At 46.5% G+C, this 23273-nt stretch overlaps 1 protein-coding gene across 3 annotated transcripts in view; it reads left to right on the top strand.

Annotated features, from left to right (window-relative positions):
• DOCK11 (dedicator of cytokinesis 11) overlaps window positions 1–23273 on the top strand; it is an 80304-nt gene that overhangs the window by 11699 nt on the left and 45332 nt on the right. For all 3 annotated transcript variants that reach the window (XM_058847665.1, XM_058847666.1, XM_058847664.1), the window contains exons 2-19: window positions 4896–5012; window positions 5235–5324; window positions 6007–6089; window positions 7046–7115; window positions 9323–9418; window positions 12383–12517; window positions 13514–13691; window positions 14134–14213; window positions 14616–14699; window positions 16383–16523; window positions 18185–18394; window positions 18717–18839; window positions 19813–19895; window positions 21363–21485; window positions 21669–21745; window positions 22245–22429; window positions 22553–22618; window positions 22795–22887. In XM_058847665.1, coding sequence (XP_058703648.1) covers window positions 4896–5012; window positions 5235–5324; window positions 6007–6089; window positions 7046–7115; window positions 9323–9418; window positions 12383–12517; window positions 13514–13691; window positions 14134–14213; window positions 14616–14699; window positions 16383–16523; window positions 18185–18394; window positions 18717–18839; window positions 19813–19895; window positions 21363–21485; window positions 21669–21745; window positions 22245–22429; window positions 22553–22618; window positions 22795–22887 — 2034 coding nt within the window. The remainder of the gene's footprint in view (window positions 1–4895; window positions 5013–5234; window positions 5325–6006; window positions 6090–7045; window positions 7116–9322; window positions 9419–12382; window positions 12518–13513; window positions 13692–14133; window positions 14214–14615; window positions 14700–16382; window positions 16524–18184; window positions 18395–18716; window positions 18840–19812; window positions 19896–21362; window positions 21486–21668; window positions 21746–22244; window positions 22430–22552; window positions 22619–22794; window positions 22888–23273) is intronic.

Below are 23273 nucleotides of genomic sequence, written 5' to 3'. Positions count from 1 at the left end.
GAAAGCGTTGCAGGGCAGGGTGTGTGTGTTAGTGTGTGTGTTTGTGTGTGTTTGTGTTTGTTAGTGCGTGTCAGTGCATGTCAGTGCGTGTTTGTGTGGGTTTTTTTGTGTTTGTGTGTGTTTTTGTGGGTTTGGGGCCGTTGGGGCACGAGAAGTGAAAGTCAAATGTGGTGCAGCTCCAGTGCTGGGCTTGGCTTCCGCCAGCTGCTGAGGACTTGTGTCCCTGCAAAGGGACCAGAAATTTGGTTACACTGCAGCCAAACCGGCCTGATTTGTCATTTTCTTCTCTGGATATTGTTTTAAATGAGGGCTGAACTGATAGGACTGAAAATGCAAAAGCTTACTCATAGTTTTCCTTTGGCCACTGCTTTAAAAAAAAAATCCCCAAATGAAACATTTTTCATTCTGTACGTGCACATAACTTGGGTTATATCTGTTGTAATTCTGGGAGAAATGGATCTCACAAAAACATTAATCAGATCAACATTAATCAAAAAAGTGCTGTGTTTTTATGGTATTCAAATGCAGAACACAGGAAGGCAGGTGGCCGCTGGTTTTCAGGCACTAAAACTTTAAAATAGAAATGTTCTTTCCAATACTTCTCCACAAGAATAAGCTGTCATTGTGAGCCTTTGTTTATAAAGGAAATAAAAGGAATTTTACATGCTTTGTAAAATGGATGTGGGAAGGTGCCAGTTTAGTCTGACTTAAGTATCCCCCCTCTTTGTTAATGGGTAATTTTCCTGCTAAACCTTTCCTTTGCTCTCTCTCTGGTGGTTTCTGTCCTGGGGAGGGTTTGGGCTCAGGCTGGCAGGGCACTGAGGACAAGGACCTTGCTTGGGTTTTCCCTCATTCTGGGCTCTGAGCTCACCCTTGGCCAAAGGCAAAGCTTGGTGCTGGTGTTTGTGGGCGTGTTTCTGTTGAGGTAATTTCTCTGAATTTCCTGTTAAAATGCCAGTGTTGTGCTGGGGAGTCAATACTGCAGTGGCCAGGCTGTTGTTGTGCAGGTGGAGCTGGTGACCCAGCATGGACAGGAGCTCCAGCAGGGCACACACAGCTCTCTGTGCCGGGGAGCAGCAGCCCTGCGGCAGAAGCAGGGACAGAAGGAGCAATGTGTGTTTTCAGGAGCAGGCTGGGATGTGGGGCTTGAACCTGGGCTTATCTGGGAGGGTGCACTGCTGTCATGTTACCTTTGTTAAAAACTCTGTTTGTTTTTCTCTGAGAGAGTTCCCTTGTTTTTTATCCCAGCACAGTGAGCTTTGGGCTGGATGCTGCTGCAGGGTGTCCTTGGGTGCAGCACCCACAGGAGCCACAGGAGAGGGCAGCTCACCCCAGCCTGTCCCTGCTGTGTTCTCAGGAGCTCAGAGGAGCTCAGGAGCATCACAGTGCAGTGTCTGCCTGCCCTGGATGAAGAGCTGCTGCATGTGTGCCACAGAGCAGGATGCCTTTGGCAGCACTGCACGTTTTTTCCTGAAGAAATGGATTGATTTTCTTGCTGTACTGGCAGCATTTCTTTGTACTTGGGTATTGGCTTCCTCTGAGGAGGAATTTGTGGTTTCTAAGACTCTAATTACTTTAGTGTAATAGTTTTTCCTCTGCTTTTGTAATGACTTTGGTGGGTGCCATCTGCTGTTGTGACAGTGCTGGGCAGTGTGATCTGAGCCTGGGGTGGTGTGGGGTGTGCACTTCAACCTTCAGGAAAATTAAGACTTTGAAATCCCATTTTCAGCATTTAAAGCTTTATCTCCAGCCTTTCTGAACTGATGGGAGTGTGTGGACTCAAAGGGTCAAAAGGGCAACAGGTATTTGGGATGGATCCCTCCTCACTCCATGGGTCTGTTTGCAGGGACATGAGCGTGCCTGGCCCCACTGGGCAGCCTGCACAGCTCAGGATGGATGGAGGAGTTTGTTTCCTCGATGGCAGGCAGGAGCCAGGCCACATCCTTCCTTGAGCAGCTGCTTTGCTAACAAACAGGCTGACCTACATCTTGTGTCTTTGCTTTAGAGACAGATCTGTGGTTCCTGTCATGGCCTGGGGCAGCCGGGGTGATGGGCTGGGTGTGAGCACATCACACATGGTCGGTGTAACACTGAGTGCAGGGAATGGAGGGCTGCTGTGTGCTGAGACAGGGGATGTGCACACCTTGGGGAAGAGGAGCCCTAGGGACTGTTTCTAGCAGCTCCAGAGGAGAAATGCCTGTCTGGGTGCTGCACAACCCTTCTGGGTGCCACTGCACATCCTTCCGTCCCTCAGGCATCAGATGTGTGTCACAGGGCCTGGCACTGGTTTGTCAGATATAGATCACAGCCTGCACCACACATTTTTTCCAATATCATTACATCCACCAGACTGGAAGGGCTGCAGCAAGGTTTAAGGGTTTTTTTTTTAATATTTGTTGTAGGCTTTGCTCTATGCGTTTTCAAACATCTCATGTGAGGATCTGGGATGTTTTTCAGCTCTTACCCTTTAGCTGTCATTGAATCTCATGAGGATGAGTGCCAGGACTTTGTCTTGCTGGTCATCAGAGGTATCAGATCTAGAAAAGAAATGTCATCAAAGCCCCAGCTTTTTAAAAGGACAGCTTTAGAAATACAGTCCTAGTTTCAGGACCATGTTGCAAAATAAAAAAGGACTAAAAGTACAGTGTGACTGGAAGACTTGCATTCCCAAAGAGATGTGGAAGGCTCATAGAGGGACTCTAATTTCCTGTTACAGCTGCTGCAGGGTGAGGTGAGAGGGGCCTGGTGCGGGTTCTTGGGGTCATGGCCCTGCTTTAGCCCACCAAGGCTGCTGAGTTTTACCAGGATTGCTGCAGTGAGCCCAAGGCCAGCAGAGAGCTGTGTGCCTGCTCTGTGGGGCCCTGCCTGCTGTTGGGGGGAGAACAAGCTTTGGGGCCCCAGTCCTGCAAATAGATGTCCTGGTAATTCACATTAATTTGCAAAGCTCGGCAGACCTCCAGAAGTGCACAGCGCCATCCTGAAATAAGACCGGTGTTTCAGATGATTAACCAAATTCAATTAAACATTTAATGAGCATGAGACTGACTGAGAATAAATGGGCTCCTTTTCTCTGTCTACCTGTTGGTAGACAGAGAAATCCTGTTTTTCACATGGACCCTCTTTTCTTATTAAATCCCAGCACAGCTCAGGTGTTGGATGCAAGGAGTTCTGTGTGTGCAGTGGGACTGGCAGCATTTATCACCTCATTCCCAAATTCCTCGTGGCTGAAGGAACAGGCAGCAGCCCCTGGATGCTCTGGCACCCAGCCTGGGCTCTGTGCTGATTGACCTTTGTCTTTCTCACTGGTAATCTGAGGAGTGTGAGGTTCTTTTCAGGACTGTGCAAGCAGTAAAGCAAAGTTTTCAGAGAGTGATTAAGAAGGGAACTTTTTCAGATAACTGAAGCTAATTCATGCTGGATTCCTGCAGCACGGCAAAGAGACATTGTAAATGCAAAACTGTCTGAGGCAGCAGGTGTTTCATTAATGCATCCCACATCCTCAGGAGCCAAAGGCACAGAACAGGCACGGGACCTTCGGCTAGGATTGGTTACGGAAGAGCAGTGTTGACTTCCCTGCTTATCTCATGTGTCACAGAAAATATTGAGGTTTTTTGGACTCTAGGTGGTGTGGCTGTTTATCCAGTGGTGTTATGCAGTGCTGAGCTTTCGGTCCTCACTTGGGACTCATTTTTTTAAGCTTCAGGTTGTGCTGTGTTCAGCAAGGGACCTTGTGTTGGTCTCATCTTTAACTCCAGTCATGGTGAACAGCTCATCCCAGAAAAGCCATTTGACTGCAGGGTAACATTTGCTGCCCATGGGGAAGTATCTGATATTCCTCTTCCAAGAGTGGAGTGCCCAAGCATGTTGTCCTGCAGGGATGTCATGTCCAGAGGCACCTGGCATCATGTGCTGCTGCAGGGGCTTCATAAACACTGGCTGTGCCAGGGCCAAGCATCAGGATCTTGGTCAAGGTTCAAAACAAGGCAAAGGTGATGGGTCAGTGTTTGGTTCCTGTTTTATTGTGACCTCTCCCATACAGAGTTATTGGTTGGCTTTTGATGTGAAGTTTGATTTTGACAATGCAGTGCTGAGAGCCCAACTCTTGCTCATGAAATCTGAAGTCAGGCTGTGCAGCTGAGATGGCATTTGCCTGCTTCAGAAGTTGTGTTTTTCTCATTTTACAAAGTTCTGCTTTCTGGACTTGTTACACAGACAGAATTGGTGCAGTAGGGAACGTAATGAAGCTCTCCTAATAGTTTTTGCTTGTGACTCCCGGGATTTTTGGAGAAGTTCCTCTTGCTTCCCTGAAATGTGAGTGAGAATAGAACTGGGCTCCAGCCTTTGGCTGTGTCTGGGGTGAGATTTATGGAGAGGTCTTTCCTGTCTTTTCAGAGGGATGCTGTTTTTCCTTCCATGGGCTGAGATTCCTGCTTTGGCAGTTGTAGCAGCAGCCTTGCTCTCATCATTCCTTGGGAGAGCACAGCTCCTCAAGCAAAGCCAGCCCCGAGCTGAGCAGAGCCAGTGCAGGAGCCTGTGTTCCTTCCAAGCTGTACAGATGAGCTGCTCAAACATAAAGATGCTGGATGTTGCAGCTGTTAAAGCTATGGCCTGTCCAGGAGGCTTTCTTGCTCCATTAAGAAATTAGAGACTGTGCTGAGACAGAGCAGCACAGTGCTTCATTTCTTCCTGTAGCTTTTTACTTAAAACTTAACCCTGCATTTCCCTCTCTGCAAAACATGCTCATCGGTGGTTACCTGCAGCACAGGAGTATCAGAGTGCTGAATAATGGGCAGTCCAGTGCTCACACAGTTTGAAATTAAGCACAAGATGTTATTTGCTGGTTATTTTAGATGTTACATCTATGTAGTTTTTTTCATCATCTGTTTTTCCTGCAGGAAAAAACTAAAGTGGTGGAACCCTTGGACTATGAGAACGTGATCCTTCAACGCAGAGTTCAGATCTACAGTGATCCCCTCCGGGACCTCCTGATATTTCCTATTGAAGATGTGTCTGTGAGTTTGCTCTGGCTGTTTTTTGTGTTTGAGGCTCACTCGTCCCCCGTCCTGCTTACCTTGGAAAATTTCCACCATTAACCACATGTTAATTTTGGCTGCATTACTGACACATAAAACCAAAATGACCCACTGGTGCTTTAGGCCCACCACATTTATTTAAAGTGAGTGTCAAGCCCTGAAGATGGAGTTTGTGATGTAAAAATGTTCTTTTTCCTGCAGATCTCAGTCATTGGCCGACAGAGAAGGACTGTCCAGTCAACGGTGCCAGAAGATGCTCTAAAGAAAGCTCAGAGTCTCTTTGTCAAAGAGGTAGGGGCAAAGCCCATGTGACACCATGCCTTCAGCACTTTTTACCCTTGGACAGGATGCTCAGCTGTAGCTCCTGATCCACAGCATTGTGGATCACTTGGCTTTTCCTTTGTGGGAAGCACTGCCCCACCTGCTGCACAGGAGAGTTCTCACCGGTATCTCATGTGCAAAGTGTCTGCAGTGGATTTTGTACACAGCCAAGGTGTGTGGCTTTGCACCACCTGCCTATCAAGGAGGGCATTCACAGCCTCCCTGGAGCATCTGGAGTGCTGTGGGTTTGTTGTGAAGTGCTGCTCTCCAGGACCATTCCCTTCAAGTGCAGTGGAACAAAAAGCGATGGTCGGTGTCGAGTTAGACGTGCTGTGTTTGTGAGGACTGAAAACTTTCGCTTTCTGGAAAACAGTCTCCTCCCAAATCACTACTCCTTTTTTAGAGCCTTGGAGTGATGCAAATACAAAATCTGTAGATGTGTGGCAGGCCCAGATGCTGTGTGATTTTTGTCTCTGTGCTGAAAAGGTTCCTCATGAAATTCTGCACTGCTACATGAAACAAGTGAAGCAGCCGTGCCCATGCCACTCCTGCTTGTGCTTACCTCACCCTGCAGGGAGTAACCTCTCAGACTGCTGCTGGGCTTTGTTTTGCTTGCTGTAGCTTTCTAAGAGCTGTATTGTTTTCCTTTCAGTGCATTAAAACCTACAGCTCTGACTGGTTCGTGGTAAACTACAAATATGAGGAATACTCAGGAGACTTTCGGATGTTGCCGTGGTAAGTGTCGTGCTCCCTTGGAATGCTGATGTGTGATCACAGGGCTTAGCAGGAGCAGTCTGCCCTTTCCCTGCTGCCTGTCCCACAAGCAGCCTCTCCTCCAGAGGCATGTCACTCTGCAGGTTAGAGCCAGAGGTTTGTGTTGTCATGTTGGGTCAGTGCTTCACCGATCCGCCTGTGTGTGCACACCTCCTCCATTTGGGATGAGGACAGACTGCAGCCCAGACCCATGGCAGGATTAACAGTGTTCCCATGCCAAGCAGGTTCTCCACGTACCCCCAGTACAGAGAGGGTGATGTGATATTGCTGCTGGTGCTGGCAGTGCTGGGGAGTTACGTGCTTGGAAAGGCTGGGCTGTGCCAGTGCTTCCAGCTCCAGAGCTAATTGGGTTTTTCAGACAGGCACATACATCTTGGATTTCTGCTGGATTGTTATTTTCTCTGTGATGGTGCCTGCTCTGCTCTCACTGCCCACACTGGGCCTGTCTGGACCCCTGTCCAGGCTGCTCGTGTGCTGGAAGCTTGTTAAGTGCTTTTTCTTCTTAATTGGATGTAGTGGGTCTATTCTGAGGGTCTCGAGGGGATGTGAAGCAGCAATGGAGTCATACTGTTGATCAAATAATGTTAAAATTGTAGTCTGATCTTGCTTCTTTTTTTGTAAAGATGGAAGACAAACCAGAGTGCTCTCTCTTTGTTCCATAAATGCAAGTCAGCAAAAGCTCTGCAGAATCCAACAGCTATCAAGAGAAAGCTAATTAGACTGCTTGTGCTTAATTTCCATGAAATGCACTCAGAACTTAGCTTTCCCCAGCTGTAAGGAGCTGAAGGTCTCTTGCAATTCATCTTCTGTGCTCTGTAGCTGCAGTTCAGCTGCTGCTTCTGGATCCAGCATCAGCTGCTGGCTCATACGATGCTCATGTTCCATTCATTAAACATGAAAATGTCTTGTGATTTCAGCAAATCCTTTAGGCCAGACAAGATTCCAAGCCATGTGTTTGAAATTGATGAAGACTTTGAAAAGGATGAGGTAAGGAGAAGGTTGTTTTTTGGGTCTTTTTTTTAATGTATTCCCATTAAAAAGCAGGGATACATTATAAAGTTAACTTCATAAAGCAAAGCTAGAATTCAGTTCCTAGGAATTGTTTTCTGGTGAGATGCTTTCTGCTGTGAAAATGGGATCAAAAGTGAGGCAGTGATTTATTTCAAAATATGACAAGATAATCTCTTGGAGCCAAGGGTCTCCTAAGTTATCTGGAAGATTAGTCATATTTCTCATGGCTTTTCCCCTTGAAACAGAGCATCATAGGAAGAGGAAAAAAGATAAGCCAAGTAGTTTCTAAGGAAAACTCTTCATGTCCAGAACTAAAACTGGGCAGTCTGTTTTTCAGCTACACTGTGATTCTGGGGTTCTCCTCTTGGAAAGTTTTGTGGTTTACCACGTTTGACCCAGCACGCTGACAGTGTGCCAGTCCTGCTCTGTACATTCTGTGCCAGTGCTGGGAGGTGTTCGCTTCCTCTGGAAGTTGGCATCTGTGCTCAGCTGGGGTGGGGAAGATTTGCAGCCCTGGAGCTCCTCTGTGGGGGTGAGCTGGGGGTTCTGCCAGTTGGAACATCCCAGACCTGGTTATTTTGGGTGATGCAGATGCCACATTTCCTGCCCATGCATATCATATTTGCTACAGAGGGGATGGGCAGTGTTTTTCTGTTTCAAGTACCACGTGGAGATTAATCCATGCACGTGACATTAGGAAGTTTTTGTTTATGGAGGGAAGGGTTTAGCCCAGCTGTTTAAAATTCCCATGGCACCAATATGCTGCTGCTGAGGAGCTTATAAGAGGTAAAATGGGAACTTTGTTGCAGAGCTAAAGGTTTGGAGGGGCTGTTTCATGCACATTTCTCAAATTATCAGGGTATGTCCCAGCACACCTCAGGGCTGGACTGCATTGGCTTCTTTATAAATGGAAATATTTTGTTAAGTTTGGCCTTAATCTTTTTTTAGCTATGTTGTTGGTTTGCATTACATCAGTAACTTGAGGTGCTGCCTCTTAAAAAAATATCTGCTCTGGGCTGGAGACATTGCTGTGCACTGTTATCAGCATGCTTCCACAAAAGCAAAAGGACAAAAATACGCTATCAAAATGTGGAGACCTTTCTTCTTCTGGCCAGTGCCCCAAATACTCAAACAAGAGAAGTTACTGAGGTTTGTTGTGGAAGAATATTCCAAGTGCTTTCACAGATGTTTTGACGCTTCTATCTTTTGGCATGGCCATATCTAAAGGATTCTGTTACAATTTCCCAACAGAGCATTTGCATTAGAATTGTGTAATGGAAATTCAAGTAAAAGAAATGTCTTCAATGAAAAAAAGGTGAACCATTATAAAGCAGAAATCATGGCTTGTTTTACCTGGGGAAATAAAGTGTCAGAAAATGTACTCTGGAAGTGTGACATGAAAAGAGTGAAAACCTGCCCCTTTGGAAGCAGCAGGCTCTATAACCCAGCTCTCTCATGAGGCTGCCTCTGCTGCTGAGTCACTGGAAGCCCTAGGGTGAGATTTATTCATCAATTTGGCCTCTCATTTCTCTCCCCAGTGGAGGTCATGGTTAGGTATGAATGGAGAGCCATTCTTTCTTTCTGGGACCATGGGACAGGAGCAGATGGAAACCCTGTCTGGTGTGCCAAGAGCAGCCTGGTTGGGTCACTTGAAACTTTGTGGTTTGGTAAATGTGAAATCAGCCAGTTACATTTCAGTTATTTTGCTGGGGTTTGGTGGTTTTTGCTGAAATATAAAATGTGAGAATGACAAAAGGAAATGACAGAATAAGTTCAGAGTTCTGCATTTTGCAACTTCCTAAACAGACCATCTTTAAAATTTCCATCTTCCTCAAGTTTTGAAATTCTGCATAAGAACCAACAGGTTCACTGCCTCATTGCAAAATCACTGTGCAGCCCTATCAGAATAGATGTAATCTTTCTTTTTTCAAAAGTGACCCAATCTAGCCTGTTTTTCCTCTTTATTGGAAAGGAATATCCCTGGTTTTTTTTTTTGTTTTTTTTTTTTTTTGTGATAGCACTGTATGTATAGCTGTACCTGTTGCACATACATTCTACATGTATTGCTGTAGTTAAAGTGGTATTGCTTTCCAGGGTGGACAAATCCCTTCTTCCAAGAGGAGTTTCCTGTGGGAAACAGTTTACCTGACCTCCTCTTTTTATCACTGTTTGCTGTATTTCAGGATTCCTCTTCGCTGTGCTCCCAGAAGGGTGGTGTGATAAAGCAGGGCTGGCTGCACAAAGCAAATGTCAACAGCACCATCACTGTTACCATGAAGGTGAGTTTGGTCCAGTTACTTGTGAATGTTCAGGCCACATTTCCAAAGCTCCCAGGAGCACAAGGGCTGGGTTTGGATGGGCATCTGCCCCTCTTCTATCCCATGGTGGACTGGAAAACCCAGTCTTGGCAACAGTTTTTGACCCTCTCCTTCCCAGCATGTAAGACTGATATGAGTTGGGCCATGACAAGCAAGCTAACCAAAAAGGTGAAGCATCTTCTGGTAAAGCAAGATGTTTTCTGGATGAGCAGCTGAGGCCAAGGAGGGGAAGGCAACTGGGATAAGTGAAACAGCTGCACTGTAAAGACAACTTTCTGAATTGATAGTTTCCTTGCTGGTTGGAAACATGTAGAGAGGCCAGCTTTAAAATAGAATGATAAATCTTGGCTTTTAAAGCAGGGGTGATATTACTGCAGAGATGTAGCATTACTGACCTAAAAGCACCAGCTGCCTGGAACAGGAGACATCCTGTTCTCTGCTCTTTGTAATCCAGTGTGACACTGCTTAGATTGTGCAGAGATTCTTAATAGTTCTGCCACAGGTTTTTGCTATGGCAGTGAGGCTGTCTGCTGTCTCACCATGGAGCTCCCTTGTTCCAGCACGGAGATTGTTGAATGATGCCCAGTGGTACAGCTGAGGGATGGCTGCAGCAAGGCTGCTTTGTGAGGATGTTTTAAATATATCCCAAAAAGCCCAACTGTTCCAAGGCTTGATTCAATGAGTTATGCTTTCAGGAGAAGTGGAACAGGACTGTTCATAGCGCTAATTTTAATTTGAGTTTTAAAATGGGTTTGAAGGTGATAGAAAAGAATTTTCTGATCCTCTGCTTTTCTAAGCAAGCTTAAAGCAACTTTTTTCCCTGAAACTTCTGGAGGCAGTATCATTCATGCTCAAAGTAATCAGTTGGTTCTGGTCTAGTCTGAGCCTCTGGTGGTATTGGTCTCAGTGGCCTGCACCTCAGACCTGCCTCTCAGAGAATTATCTGAGCTACTCCAGGCTTCAGTTCAATTAATAAGATCCAGAGTCTCCAGTGAAACTCTGATATCAAAGTATTGAGAATCAGTAGCTGTTCTCTGAGCTGTGTCTTACAAAACACCTCTAAGGCACATGAGAGAAAGCTGAGGACTTTGACCATCATCTATCACCGCTTGCAGAGGCTGCTGTGATGGGTCCATATTGTGAATGCTGGTTCTTTGCTGAGCTCTTGTGCCTCACACTGTTGCTAAGCATGTGCAGTGTGTTCTGTGGAGAGCTGAACCACAAGCAAACTCTCATTAGGCTGAAGATGCCACCCTTTACTTCAGAGCAGCCTTTCCTTTGCAGAGAATTGCTCTGGTTTGGCTCAGTTCTCCCTGTCTGCTTTGCAGCGTGTTGGTGGCCTGCACTGCAACATCAGGATTGTCCTTCTGTCCTTCTCTGCCCAAATGCACTTTCCCAGTTCTCCAGCCATCCCTCTGCAATCTTGGTGCTCACCAGCAGCACCTGTAGCCTGATCAGAGGGGGATGTTCCCTCTGCTGACAGGTTCATAGTATTCATTTCAAATGATCCTCATCTTCTGACAATGATTTCTGACAGCAGTGCTTGCATGGGGGACAGATCACAGGAACAGTGTTTGCTCTTTGATTCTGCATTTGCTTTTGAGCAGAGTTCAGCAAAGTTTAGCATGAAATCCCATAACCACAAGGGATATCAACCCTGTAATATCTAGAGAGAGATCTGTCATGGGTTTCTGTAGCATCTACTGCCAAAATTCCTGAGATTGCTTCAGTGAAGTGCTAAATCAGTGTTTAGGCTGGATTAATGCTTCACATCCTTAGCTTTCCATGTATCTTTATGCTCTGTTGAGCTAAAGGTTTAGTTAAATCTTATAAAACTTAAAGCTCAACAGCCCGTGGAGCATCTCTACAGCTCATTAATCATCCAAGTGATGCCAGAGGTTCCCTCTCAGCAGGGATGGGTTATGGTTCAGGGCGTGGTGCTCCCGCCCAGTTCTCTGCAAGCAAATGGTTTTACTGAACATGTGCTAGTGTCAGTAATGATAGAAGCAGGAAATTACTTGTAATCTCCCGTGTGGGATGAAAAATGCTCTGTTTATTGGTAGATCTTCCAGGTAGAGAGAACAGCAGCAATTCTTGCAGTGCTGCTTGGCCTGGCTTCCTTCATGATTCTCCTAATGTGGATACCCAGCAACTGTGAAATGCACCCTGCTCCTTACAGCATATGGTGGTGCCACAGTTGCTGCCAAAATGTTCTCCTGAGTTATAGTCCAGTAGCTTTTGGCTGACAAGCATGAAGAAAGATGTTGAGAGATACTGGAGAGCTTTTTTTTTCTTCATGAAAATCAGTAGTACAAACACAGGAACACTTCTCCCAAAATTACTGGTTTTTTGATGTAAGAATTGGACACTAAGCCAAAGCCAGTTCATGAAAATAGATTTGTGTAAAGAAACCCAGAGCCACAAAAAACCCAAAGCAGTTGAATGGATTGCCTTGTCCCTTGGCTTGCATTTGAGTGCTAGGAATTTCCAAATGTCTGTTCCTAAGTCTTCCAGACAATTGCTTTGTAATTCTAACTGAGGTCTATATGAAAAAGGCTCTGGAAATACCTGCTCTAGGGTGGGATGGATCTTCAAATAATGCACTGATCTGAATTTACTGTGCAGCATTACTTTGTAAAGATAAATGAGGCTGGAGCCAGCTGAGAGATGAGCTGGAAGCCCTGGGGCATTGCCTTAGATGGGCAAACTTATAATAACAAGTGCATTAAAATTACAGAAGATGATGGAAATCTCTCTTTGTAAAAGCAAACCATATTCAAATGGGTGAATCTGCAACACTCCAGGGTCAGCAGTGTTTCGTGTTACAGTATTTTCTCAATAGCAGGGAGGGCAGATAGGGAAACTTCTTTTTGTGATGTACAGCAGAGTGAATACTTGCCTGAGCAAGAATTTGTATTTTTACAGGTATTCAAGAGGAGGTATTTTTACTTGTCACAGCTCACAGATGGCTCTTATATTCTGAATTCCTACAAAGATGAGAAAATTTCAAAAGAATCCAAAGGCTGCATTTTCTTGGATGCTTGCAATGATGTGGTTCAGGTAGGTGTCCTTTCTGTGTGGCTCTGCATGGACTCAGGGATTGCTGGCTCTGAGACAGGCCTGCTCTCTCGAGGTCTGAAGGCATGGAATTGCAAACTAACCCAGAGCTGGTCAGCTAAACTGATCAATAGGCCTGTAAGTAAATGGTATTACCTTATCTGGGGCACCTTCCTCCTCTAATTGCTGCTTGCACCAGCTTCTTGTTTCGTAAACTGTATCTTGAGAAGTCTATGCAAACATGCAGTCCTTTGGAGTTTAGGACCTGCTCAGGGCTCATAAGGTTTTAGGAGCAAGCATTTTTACAGGTCTAAATCCTGGGCTTGCTTAGTTGTGCTAGAGTGAAGTGCAGCAGTGGATTGCTGCTCTGCCTTCTGCCCTTGCTGTCTCTGCAGAGGCTTCAAACACTGAGTGTGGTGCAGGGCGGCTTAAATTACCCCAGTGCTTTGCTTCAGCATGGATGAGTCAGAGCTGTGAGGTTCCATTTATCTTTCTGAACACAGTAAAAGCAGTAATGCACACACCTCAGTGATGTATGGGATGTACTTCCCAGGTTGCACCAGACTTGCCTTGGCTCCTGGTTGGAAAATGCTGTTGAAAGGCCAGCACAGCTCCAAAAAGCTGTGTTGTACCACTTGCTTTTTTTAGATGCCTCTAAGTGTCCCAGAGTGTAGCATTACTCACTATGTCAGAAAAATCCAGTTCCTGGGTTCTCTGGGTAAATCTTACAGGTCTGATGACATCAGAATGAGCCTGTTCCTGCTCCTTGGTGCAATGTCTGTGCCTCAGTCTGGCTTTCCTTCACTCAGAGTAGCTGGCCATGGACCTGTGCACTGCTCAAGCCACGAAGCCCCCTGTGATTGCAGCTGGATTGCTGTGCCAGGGACGGTGCCTGCCTTTGTGGTATTTCAGCTCAGGATGCTTTCCCAGAGAGGAGCTGTGTGGCAGGTACTGTGCTGGCTTCTTGTGGAAAATGTAATATAAATCTCATTTGTTCAGTGTCCCAAGATGCGCCGCTATGCGTTTGAGCTGAAGACAATAGACAAGTACAGCCACTATCTTGCAGCTGAAACTGAGCAGGAGATGGAGGAATGGCTGGTAACTCTGAGGAAGATCATTCAGAGCAATACTGAGAGTTTGGTGCAAGAGAAGAAAGATGCTGTGGAATCTGTGCAAGGTCAGTTTGTAAACACCTCCCTTCTCCCTTCTGCAGCAGGATACAAGCAGAATGCCTGGAGAAGTGTATACTGTACTGTATTTAAAGCAAGAATTGTGACTGACACACAGTATCATGCAAAGAGACTTAGTATAACACAGATGATAGTCTGAGGAATTAAAGTGGAGGGAAACGTGACCTTTCTTCTGGATGGGAAATCCATGGCGAAGTTTCAAGGCTCCTGGAAAATTGGCTCTGTGCTGAAGTTGGGCTTTGGACAGATCTAGCAGAGTGTAATAGTACACTTTGATACTGGTAATGCATGGAAAAATCTTACTCCCAAGGAATGGAAAAGTCTCCATAAACTGTTTCTGTGCTATTGTTAGCAAATACTGCAGGATGCTTTCTGGCAGAGCTGTGCTCCTGCAGTTGTTTTGAACATCTGTTTCTTGTGTCCTTGCAGATGATGAATCAAGCACGCCGGGAAAGTCAGAGAACATCCTGGAGAGCCTGGAGAGAAGCATGCACCCAGAGCTGATGAAGGTATTGTGTTTGCAGGATCACTCTTCCCCACCCACAGCTACTTCTGCCCAGCTTACCTGTGAGAGGTCTTTTCTGCTTTCTGTGTCTCCAGCTCTGGGGGAGCTGGGCAGTCACCAAGTCCTGGTGGAGTCTCTGTTATCCCACCTGAATCTGTCATGGATGGAGATGGTTTGAGACTTTGTGTTCCTCGCCTCCAAGTGTGGTTGCCTGCTTCTGCCTGATTTGTCCTTCAGCACAGCCACATCTCTGTACTGTCCTTGCTCCATGTCAGTGCTTTGCCTCAGCTCATGTATCACAAAAGCAACCTGAAAAATAATTATTTTGTTTTGACTCAGTTCTTTCCCAATAACGAGTGTTTGCCTCTGCGTGGCCGTCTAATATCAATGCCTTCCTTTGTCCTAGTATGGAAGAGAAACAGATCAACTAAACAAACTGAGCAGAAATGATGGAAGACAAAACATCTTTTCTTTTGACCCAGAAGTCCAGGTAAACATTCCCACGTTTGCCAGTGTGAGGATTTGTTCACTGTGTCGTGCCTCTCTTGTCCCCTTGCATGGCCACAGTGTTTGTCTGCAGAATCAGCATGTTTTCCAGTGGAGAACTGAAGTGCAGCCCATATTCCTGTCAGTGAGAGCAGAATGAGATGTCAGTGCTCAGGTGATAGCTCAGGAAAGAGTTGCAGCAGCTCCACACATGGCTTCCCTCCAGCTTTGCTGGCATTTGTGTGATGTTGCTGGATTTCAAATCTCTGGGGCTCTGAGAGGTTCTCATGCTTGCAAAAAGAAGCAGTAGAAGAAGTACTGCATGGATACCTGCAATGCTGCAAGGGCTCAGCACATCTGGCACAGGGAGCAGTGGTGGCAAAGGCCATGACAGGGATTTACAGGGAGAGCCTCAGTCTTCAGGGAGTTTTCAGATGTAGGGACAGACAAAAAGAAAAAAACACCCTGTGGTGGTCTGATGCACTGGAGTAGGGGTCAGTGTCTATTGGCCTGTTTTCTTCTTGGCTTTGAGCTTGAATTCTCTGCCAGGGTCCAGGTGTGGGATTTCAGTGGAATGAGCTGCAGTTGCTAACAGAGTTTTAGAGAACTGTTCCAGGGTATGTCATTGTTTCTGGTTCTCCTTCTGGTTTGGCATGTTCACACCTGTAAAATAGAACATTCTGGTTTAACAAGGAAATATTCTAGTCAGATAATAAAAATGGAAATATTACTCAGTGTGGAGCATCTAAGATAACTTCTTTTACCTAACCAAATGGTTAGGCTGAATTCACTGCCCTCTTTCTATACCCAGAGTGCTTCATTCTGGTGTGGGTCAGTTGGATCTGCTGTAACACCAGGCATTCAGAGTCTCTGCTCCAGTCAGTGCTGCTCCATGCACACTTGTATGCCTGGTGCTAAGGAAACTGGGGGCAGGACTGTATACCTGCAACGTGCTTCCCTCATGAAAAGAAAATAAGGGAAGCAAAAATACCTGCTGGTATTTAGGGGTGTTTGATAGCTCTGTCACCCCCCAGCACAATGGGTGTGTCAAAGGCTGAGGGTCTTTGGCTGCAAGTGTGCCTGCTCTTTGAGGAAGGTGGATGTGGAGGCACAGACCAGGCGTGGCTGTTCTGGGTTAGGGTGATGATAACTGAGCCTGTTTGGATTTCCCAGCCAGACACTCTTTGCTGTTTCTACCCATACTGCTGTTACTGCTGTGCTGATGGACATGCCTTCCACTTTGAAATGTTGCTCACAATCCCATGTGTGCCTTCTCTCTATTTCAGACACAGGGGCCATCTCTAACCTACTCATACCTTCATGGTGGGAGATACTTTTCTGATTGTAACATTGTCTTATGTTCCTCTTTCTTCCCTGAGCTCTAAATGGTGTTTGGGAGGATCCCCCGGGTTACAACAATGCAGGAAGGAACTGAAATAATTCTGAGGTTTAGTTTGCTGTGCTCTGCAAAACAGGTTGCTAAAAATTGATACATACCCATGAATTCATGTCTTGAATACTTTTGTGTAACATACTCAAATGTACTTATTTGTGAATGGCTTGTACCTTTTGGACCACTTAAAAAGAAATTGATAAAGATAGTATTGGCAGTAATGTGATCCCTTAACATTATTCTGGGGATTGTTTTCTTTTTTAATGAGAACAGATTTGTTTGTTTGCTGTCTAGAGACTCGATTTCTCAGGGATTGAGCCAGATGTGAAGCCTTTTGAAGAAAAGTGCAGCAGGCGCTTCCTGGTTTGCTGCCAGGACTTCTCCCTCAACCTCCTCGCTCAGCTGAGTGACAGGGCAGAAGAAGGACCCACCAATGTAAGGGGAGCTCCAGCATGTCCTGCTTTGTCTTTTTTCCTCTCACCAGCAAGAAAATACCTTGTCAGATTAATCTGGGGTGAGGGGGGTGTGTGTGAAATGATCCCATTTTGCCATGAGCACCAGTGGGACCTGGACAGGCAGTGACTGCTGGCCCAGAGTCATTGCAGGATTTGTTTGCCTTGGTATTTTGGTGTTCCAAAACGTGTTTGGGGACAGGGTCTGTGCTGATATGCCTCAGCCTGCCAGAAACTGAGACAGCTAGGAAACCTGTGGTTCAGGGGCACAGGGAATGGGGAGTGTGTGTCTGCTAAATTCTGCATCCCTGTGAAAGTCCTGTTGGTAAATGATTAAGTTCCATCTCCAAACCACTCATGGCTGTGTTTTATTTTATTTCCCCTAATGGTGAGGGATTTCCCTGTTCTGGAACCTTCTTCTGACTCCCAGCCTAACTCTATTCACAGTCACTTGATTATATGCATTTGTTATTGTGCCAAAGTTGTGCCTTAGCCTAAAAACTCTTGTATTTTCTGAGCCTCTGATGTCTGCAGGCAGCTATTACATCTCACCTCAGCCTTTGTTCTGCTAAGCTGAACAGACCAGTCTCGTCCAGTCTTTCCTCCCAGAACAAATCCCTGCTGTCACGTCCTGTGCTTGCTCTGGCTGGAGTCAGCCTTTCCTGCAGGGGTGCAGAGCAGCAGGGGAGGCAGAGGCACCAGCACTGCCCCATCTCTACTGCTGCTGCCCTGTCTGATGCCTGGTAGAATCACAAAGGCTTTTTTGTGATGGTTTCATCTTGGCAGCTCACAGCTCTGGTACACGACACCAGGCTCAATAACTCCCAGCAGATGGATGCATTGCTAATAGCAAAGGTTCTTGTTATCCATCCTTAATCAGGTCCAGAGTGAGACCTAATCAGCACATTTTCAGCATTGATGTAATGCCTCCAAGTCATGCTGGAATGTCTTGGGCATGCTACAGTTTTATCTTCAGGCCTGCATTTTTATCTTTCCATGGGTGCACGCCTACTAGGATGTTTGAATTAGAATTACATGAATTATTGCCATTTGCCTGGTGCTGTCAAGGTCAGTAGCTACAAACCATTTGGCAGATTTTGCACATGCATTTCCTCAGCAGTGTCAGCCTTGTATTTGAGCTCTCCTGGCTGGGAGAGCTAACTTTCCTCCTGGGATAGCATCTGAGGAACATTTTGAGTGTCACAGTTGAGCCATCCAGAGCTGGTAGACTTTGGAAAATAAATATAGTGATCTTTAGCAGGTGATCATAAACACTCTTAAGCTGATTTCTCATTGCAAAATGATAAACAGCTCAAATAAATTGAGTTCATATTTTCTTCCTGACTTCATAGTTTACCACTTACATAAAAAACATGGATTTCATTCTTTATATTTCATATATCTTTGTTCAAACTGACTAGATCAAAATGCAAAAAGGTGTAGGAAAAAATGGATCTGTATATTTATAAAGCAAATAAACATGGATTGTGTGGCACAGTCCTGTAAAATACTGGTGTACCAAACTAAAGGAACAAACAGAAGCAGAAGGTTCTCTGTTTCCTTATCAGGGAGAGCAGTGCATGTTGATACTCTTGAGCCTGTGCCACACATTTTTTTAAGACACATATTCAATAAAATTTCCAGGTTGAGCCCTTTTTCCTAAGCTTGGCATTATTCGACCTGAAAAGTAATTGCAAGATTTCAGCTGACTTCCACGTGGACTTGAACCCTCCCTCTGTCCGGGACATGCTGCTGGATAACTCGGAGCCCAGAGCAGAGGGAGAGCAGGGACCCTGCCCTGGCCAGAGCCTCGTGCACGGGGTGCCCGAGTCCTGCCTGCGCTACATAAAACGGGTGAATATCTCACTTTCTCCTCATTCTGTGTCACTGCTGAGGCTTTTCAGTGACCTTGAAGTGTGTTGTTATCCATTGTGTGGTAACCAGGAGCCAGCTTTTCTCTTGAGTTTTGGGCAGTGTCGAAGTTGCCGCGCGGGGCTCACTGGCAGTGACAGAGCCAGGGAGAGTTTTCCAAGCCTTGGCCATGCTCAGGCCTGGTGAGCCCCTGTGGCCCATCCTTGGGGCAGGGTGTGGGAAGGGGCAGTGGGATGGTCAGGGCCAGACCCCGTGGTGCACACTGGGGTCCTGCTGTGTGGCAGCTGCTGCCTCTCTGTTGCAGGGGGTGTTCTCCGTGACCAACCCGCACACAGAGATCTTCCTGGTGGCCCGTGTGGAGAAGGTGCTGCAGGGCAGCATCGCCCACTGTGTGGAGCCCTACATGAAAAACTCGGACCCTGGGAAGGTACTGGTTGGGGCCATGGGAGTATCCACTGAGTGATGCTGTCTGCTGCTGCAGGGAGTGGAGTGGGCTGAAACACGGCCTGTTCTGTGCCTTTCCTTTGGGCAGATGCAGTCTTTGTCCCTTCTTTTTGCACTGTTCCCAGGCTGGCTTCAATTGGGCTCTCCTGGGAGACTTGATTCCTTCCCCTGGAAAGAGACAGAGGATTTTAAGAAAGAGCCAAGCATTTGGGGCCAGACCTTTCCCCATTACACTTCACCAAGCCAAAGCCTGGGCTGGCAGGAAAAAGCGGGACTGTTCATCCCTAGAGTGAAGTGTCTGCATAGAATCATGGAATCCTTTATCTTGGAAAAACCCTATGAGATTTTTGAGTCCAGCCATTAACCCAGCACTGTCAACCCCACAACTAAACCATGTCCCTAAGCACCACATTTACATGTGTTTTTTTCATACCTCTGCTACTTCCCTGGGCAGCCTGTTCCAATGCTTGACAACCCTTTGAGTGAAGAAATGTTTCCTGACAGCCAAAGGAGAGGCCCTGCTGCCTCCACCACCAGCATCAGCCTGCATCCAGGTGGAGCTGACGCTGCCGTGTTGCAGCCAGTCAGGAGTAGTTCCTGAAAAGTCGATTATAGAATACCTGGTAATGATGGCATTCCCTTGGCACAGTCTGTAAGTCTGTATAGGATGAGCCAGTTGCAGTTGGTTTTGGAAAATAAGCTAATACCCTTCAGCAAACAGAGCACTAATCCCCTGACGGTTTAGTCCCGAGGAGGTTGGACGCTGCCCACAACATTTGCAATTGTTTTGCGAAGTCACAGCCGTAGGTGGCGTGAAGCGACAGATGGGGACGTCTGGCAGCTGCGCCGGTGCCTGGGGAGCTGCTCCTCCCTGGGGACTGCAATGCCCTTCCCTGCTGCTCTGGGCACCGTCCAGGCCCTGGCACACGCTGCCCTGCCTCTCTCGTGTTTTGCAGGCTGCCCAGAAGGTCCATAAGGTGGCCAAGCAGGTGTGCAGCCGTCTGGGGCAGTACCGGATGCCCTTCGGCTGGGCTGCCAGGTCAGTGCCTCGGGCTGGGCTCTGCCCGCTGTGGGAGCTGCTGGGGGTGACCTGGGACACGGCTGGCAAGGGCCCAAGTGACTGAAGTCAGTGAGGTTGTAGCTGAGGGCAGAGTTTGGCTCCAACTCCCAAGAATGAATTGGGATTGGCCTGAAATGCTCTATCTAGAATTGGAAACAAAATAATCAAAAGTAAACAGTGCTAGGGCTGGGAAGGCAGTAACCCTCCCACTGACCTGTAGTTACTGCTATCAGGGCAGAACATTTCTAGGGACAAAATACACCATCCCATGCTACCAAGGGAATCACTGCAGAAATTCCCTCCTGGCACCAGCCATTGCCAGGGACAGGATGAGAGCAGAGCACTTCCCAGCCTGGCAGTGGCAATCAGACAGAGTTTGTTTTCCATCTTAAACTCTGCTTTAATTAAAGTTCTTGGGAATGGCTGGAGGTAGTGATCCCATTCCCTTGCTGTTCTTTTATTGGGACTGATAACTATGTCAGCGCTAACTCTCTAAATCTCAGTCAGAGGAAGGCAAGATCATCTACTGCCTCCTAGTGCTAAATTGCATTTTGATGCTGACAAAAGGGCTGGGAATGACACAGGAACACAGAAAGCTGTCACAGTGGGCTGGAGTTTGGGGGTATACAGCTTGCAATGTGTGTTCTTGAACTGGATGTTCCTGTAATGCTGGCTGCTCATCTTTGAGATGGTGGTTTTGGGATGCAGCTGGATCCTGGGAGCACTCAGCCCTCTTCCAAGTGGACTCAGCCTAATGGTGGGCTCTGGGTGGGCATCGACTTTGGGTTCAGGTTTATTCCTGCTGGGTAAAGAGCTGTCTTTGGACACCAAGGAGCTGAGTGGGCTGGTGCAGGGAACTGTGTTGCTCTGCATCCACAGAACATTTCCCCTGTGGGTCTCAGAGGAAAGTGCTTGCACAGAAGGGGAGTGCAGATGCTTTAATGTTGTTATTATACACAGACAGCCATTATTTTCAAGGGCAGAGATGCTGGTATTCATCCAGGGCAGAGTCCAGTCTCCTGCTCTGGCTTCAGGAGGAAGCTGTTGCATGTTTCCAAACTTGTTTTTCTCATGCACTCCTTTCTCAGGAGGATTTCTGTGCTCTGACCCCATATGCAACTGGGAAGATGCTTTACCACTTGGTGTTAGTGGGAGGGAATGAAAGGATATTTGTGATTGTGGACCAGGCTTGGAAATGGACTGAAGGTGTCCTTCTGACCTGGCTGGAGAAGGGGAGTGGGTAATGATGTTCCGTGTGATTGCAGTGACAAATTGCAGCCTGGGTCCAAGCACCCTGTCAGGGTGGGAGAGCAGTGAGGTCTGTGGTACTGGGAGCAGTCACAGGCCAGTGGAGCTCTTCCTGATGAACTGCTTTCAGATGTGTCAAAGACCTCAGTGTCTGTATGTTTACCAGCATTTTGAAAGTATACCACTTCTTTTCTGCAGACCAGTTTTCAAAGACACCCAGGGCACTCTTGATGCTGAAGGGAAATTCTCACCCCTGTACAAGCAAGACAGTGGCAAACTCTCAAATGAAGATATGCTGAAGCTTTTAGCTGAGTATAAGAAGTAAGTGTGAGAGACTGGTGCAGGGGCTGGGCAGGCATTTTAACATGCATTTTTAAACAGTTAAGTGTAAGCATGAGATGACAATTTCTAAAATACTTGGAGGTAGCAAAAAAAAATGCTGATGATATACTCAGCACCTGAGCTTTCAAGGTTCACACTCTTGTTCCTTTCTTCCTAACACAGACCAGAGAAGACAAAGCAGCAGGTCATTCCAGCCCAGTTAAATATCATCATCAAAGACATCCCACTAGACTTCACAAGTAAGGACCTTGGATCTGATGGCCTGAGCCTCAGGAGTTAATGCTTCTAGGGGGGATTTTGCTGTTTTATTAACAAGAGTATCTCAGGGCTGCAATGAGAAATGAGTAATTCAGCACAACCACTGACTTGTCTTTCTGATGCATTCTGTGGAGGAGATGTGGTCCAAGGGCAGAGATTTACCTGAGGGGGTGAACTGCTTTACAGTTTGGCCATCAGATCCTATATCTGAAGGAAGCCAGCTGCCTGCTTTACCACCAATCTCATGCCACATTTTTGATCCATAACATCGTATGGTGAATTATTTTTTTACAAACATGGTCAGTGTTTCTGATTCTTTACCTTGCATTTAAAGACCCTGAAGCAAGGAAAGGACTTGTGATGTGTTCAGTGTCATTTCATGGGCTTTTGGCAACTCCTGTCACAGGTTATGTAGGCTGATCTCCTGTCCAAAAGGCTTTTCTAATAGATCTAATTTTTTCTGTTCTTACTCTCTTCTAGATTGTTTCACAGCTTCTTATATTCCTATAAAACCTTTTGAGAAGGGCTGTGAGGACATTGCAGTTGAAGTGGAGGAGCTTGTCCCAGAAGTTGCAAAATACTGTTACCCCTTCACTGTCTACAAAAACCATCTCTATGTCTACCCCTTGCACTTGAAGTATGAGAACCAGAAAGTGTTTGCAAAGGTGGGTGACCTGGGCAGTGACCTGGGCAGTGACCTGGGCAGTGACCTGGGCAGTGACCTGCAGCCAGCTTGGTGTGGGCCAGGGTGATGCTGCTGCTCATCCTCCTGTTCTCCCCCATTTCAGGCAAGGAATATTGCTGTCTGTGTTGAATTCAGGGATTCAGATGAAGCTGATGCCAGGCCATTAAAGGTGGGTTAATGTTACCTGTTATTAGGGCTGCCATTTGGCCACTGCTGGGTGTTCTGTACCAGCCAGGCTGAGCAGGGCAGGAGGAAAGCACTGAGTTTCCATGATCACTGGTTTAATTTGGCCAGCTGATTTAGGGTGGCAGGACCCCAAATTCAGCTCCTCATTTGTGTTTCCAGTGCATATATGGCAAACCCGGGGGCCCTCTGCTGACCACAAATGCGTACGCTGCCGTGCTGCATCACAACCAGAGCCCGGAGTTCTACGATGAGGTAAAAGCAAAGTGTGGGAAACAGCAGATTTTCCTGGATGCTACAATGCCAAGGGGATTTTCAGGATACCTCTTTTTCCAGGGCTGGGTGAAATATGGGTAAAGATAATCACCAGCCCTTTGCCTCTGCAGAAGGGCTCAGCAAAACCAGAGCCTTTGTCAAGTTTTAATGTCAGTTTGTTTTGTGCTGTCTTTACTGTCACGCTTTGTGCACTCCAATCACACACCCCCATTAATAAGTAATGTTGCAAATGTGATGAAAATGTTGGGAGTTATTTAAGATGGGTAAGAATGTGTCTTGTGTAACTGCATACAACATAACACTTGTGAAGTGAAATAGAACTAAAATATTACCCCACAACTAAAAATACAGTCTGATCTATCATG

The sequence above is a fragment of the Poecile atricapillus genome, chromosome 12, assembly GCF_030490865.1.
Source record: "Poecile atricapillus isolate bPoeAtr1 chromosome 12, bPoeAtr1.hap1, whole genome shotgun sequence".
NCBI lineage: Eukaryota > Metazoa > Chordata > Aves > Passeriformes > Paridae > Poecile > Poecile atricapillus.
This window is presented reverse-complemented; position numbering and strand designations above follow the sequence as displayed.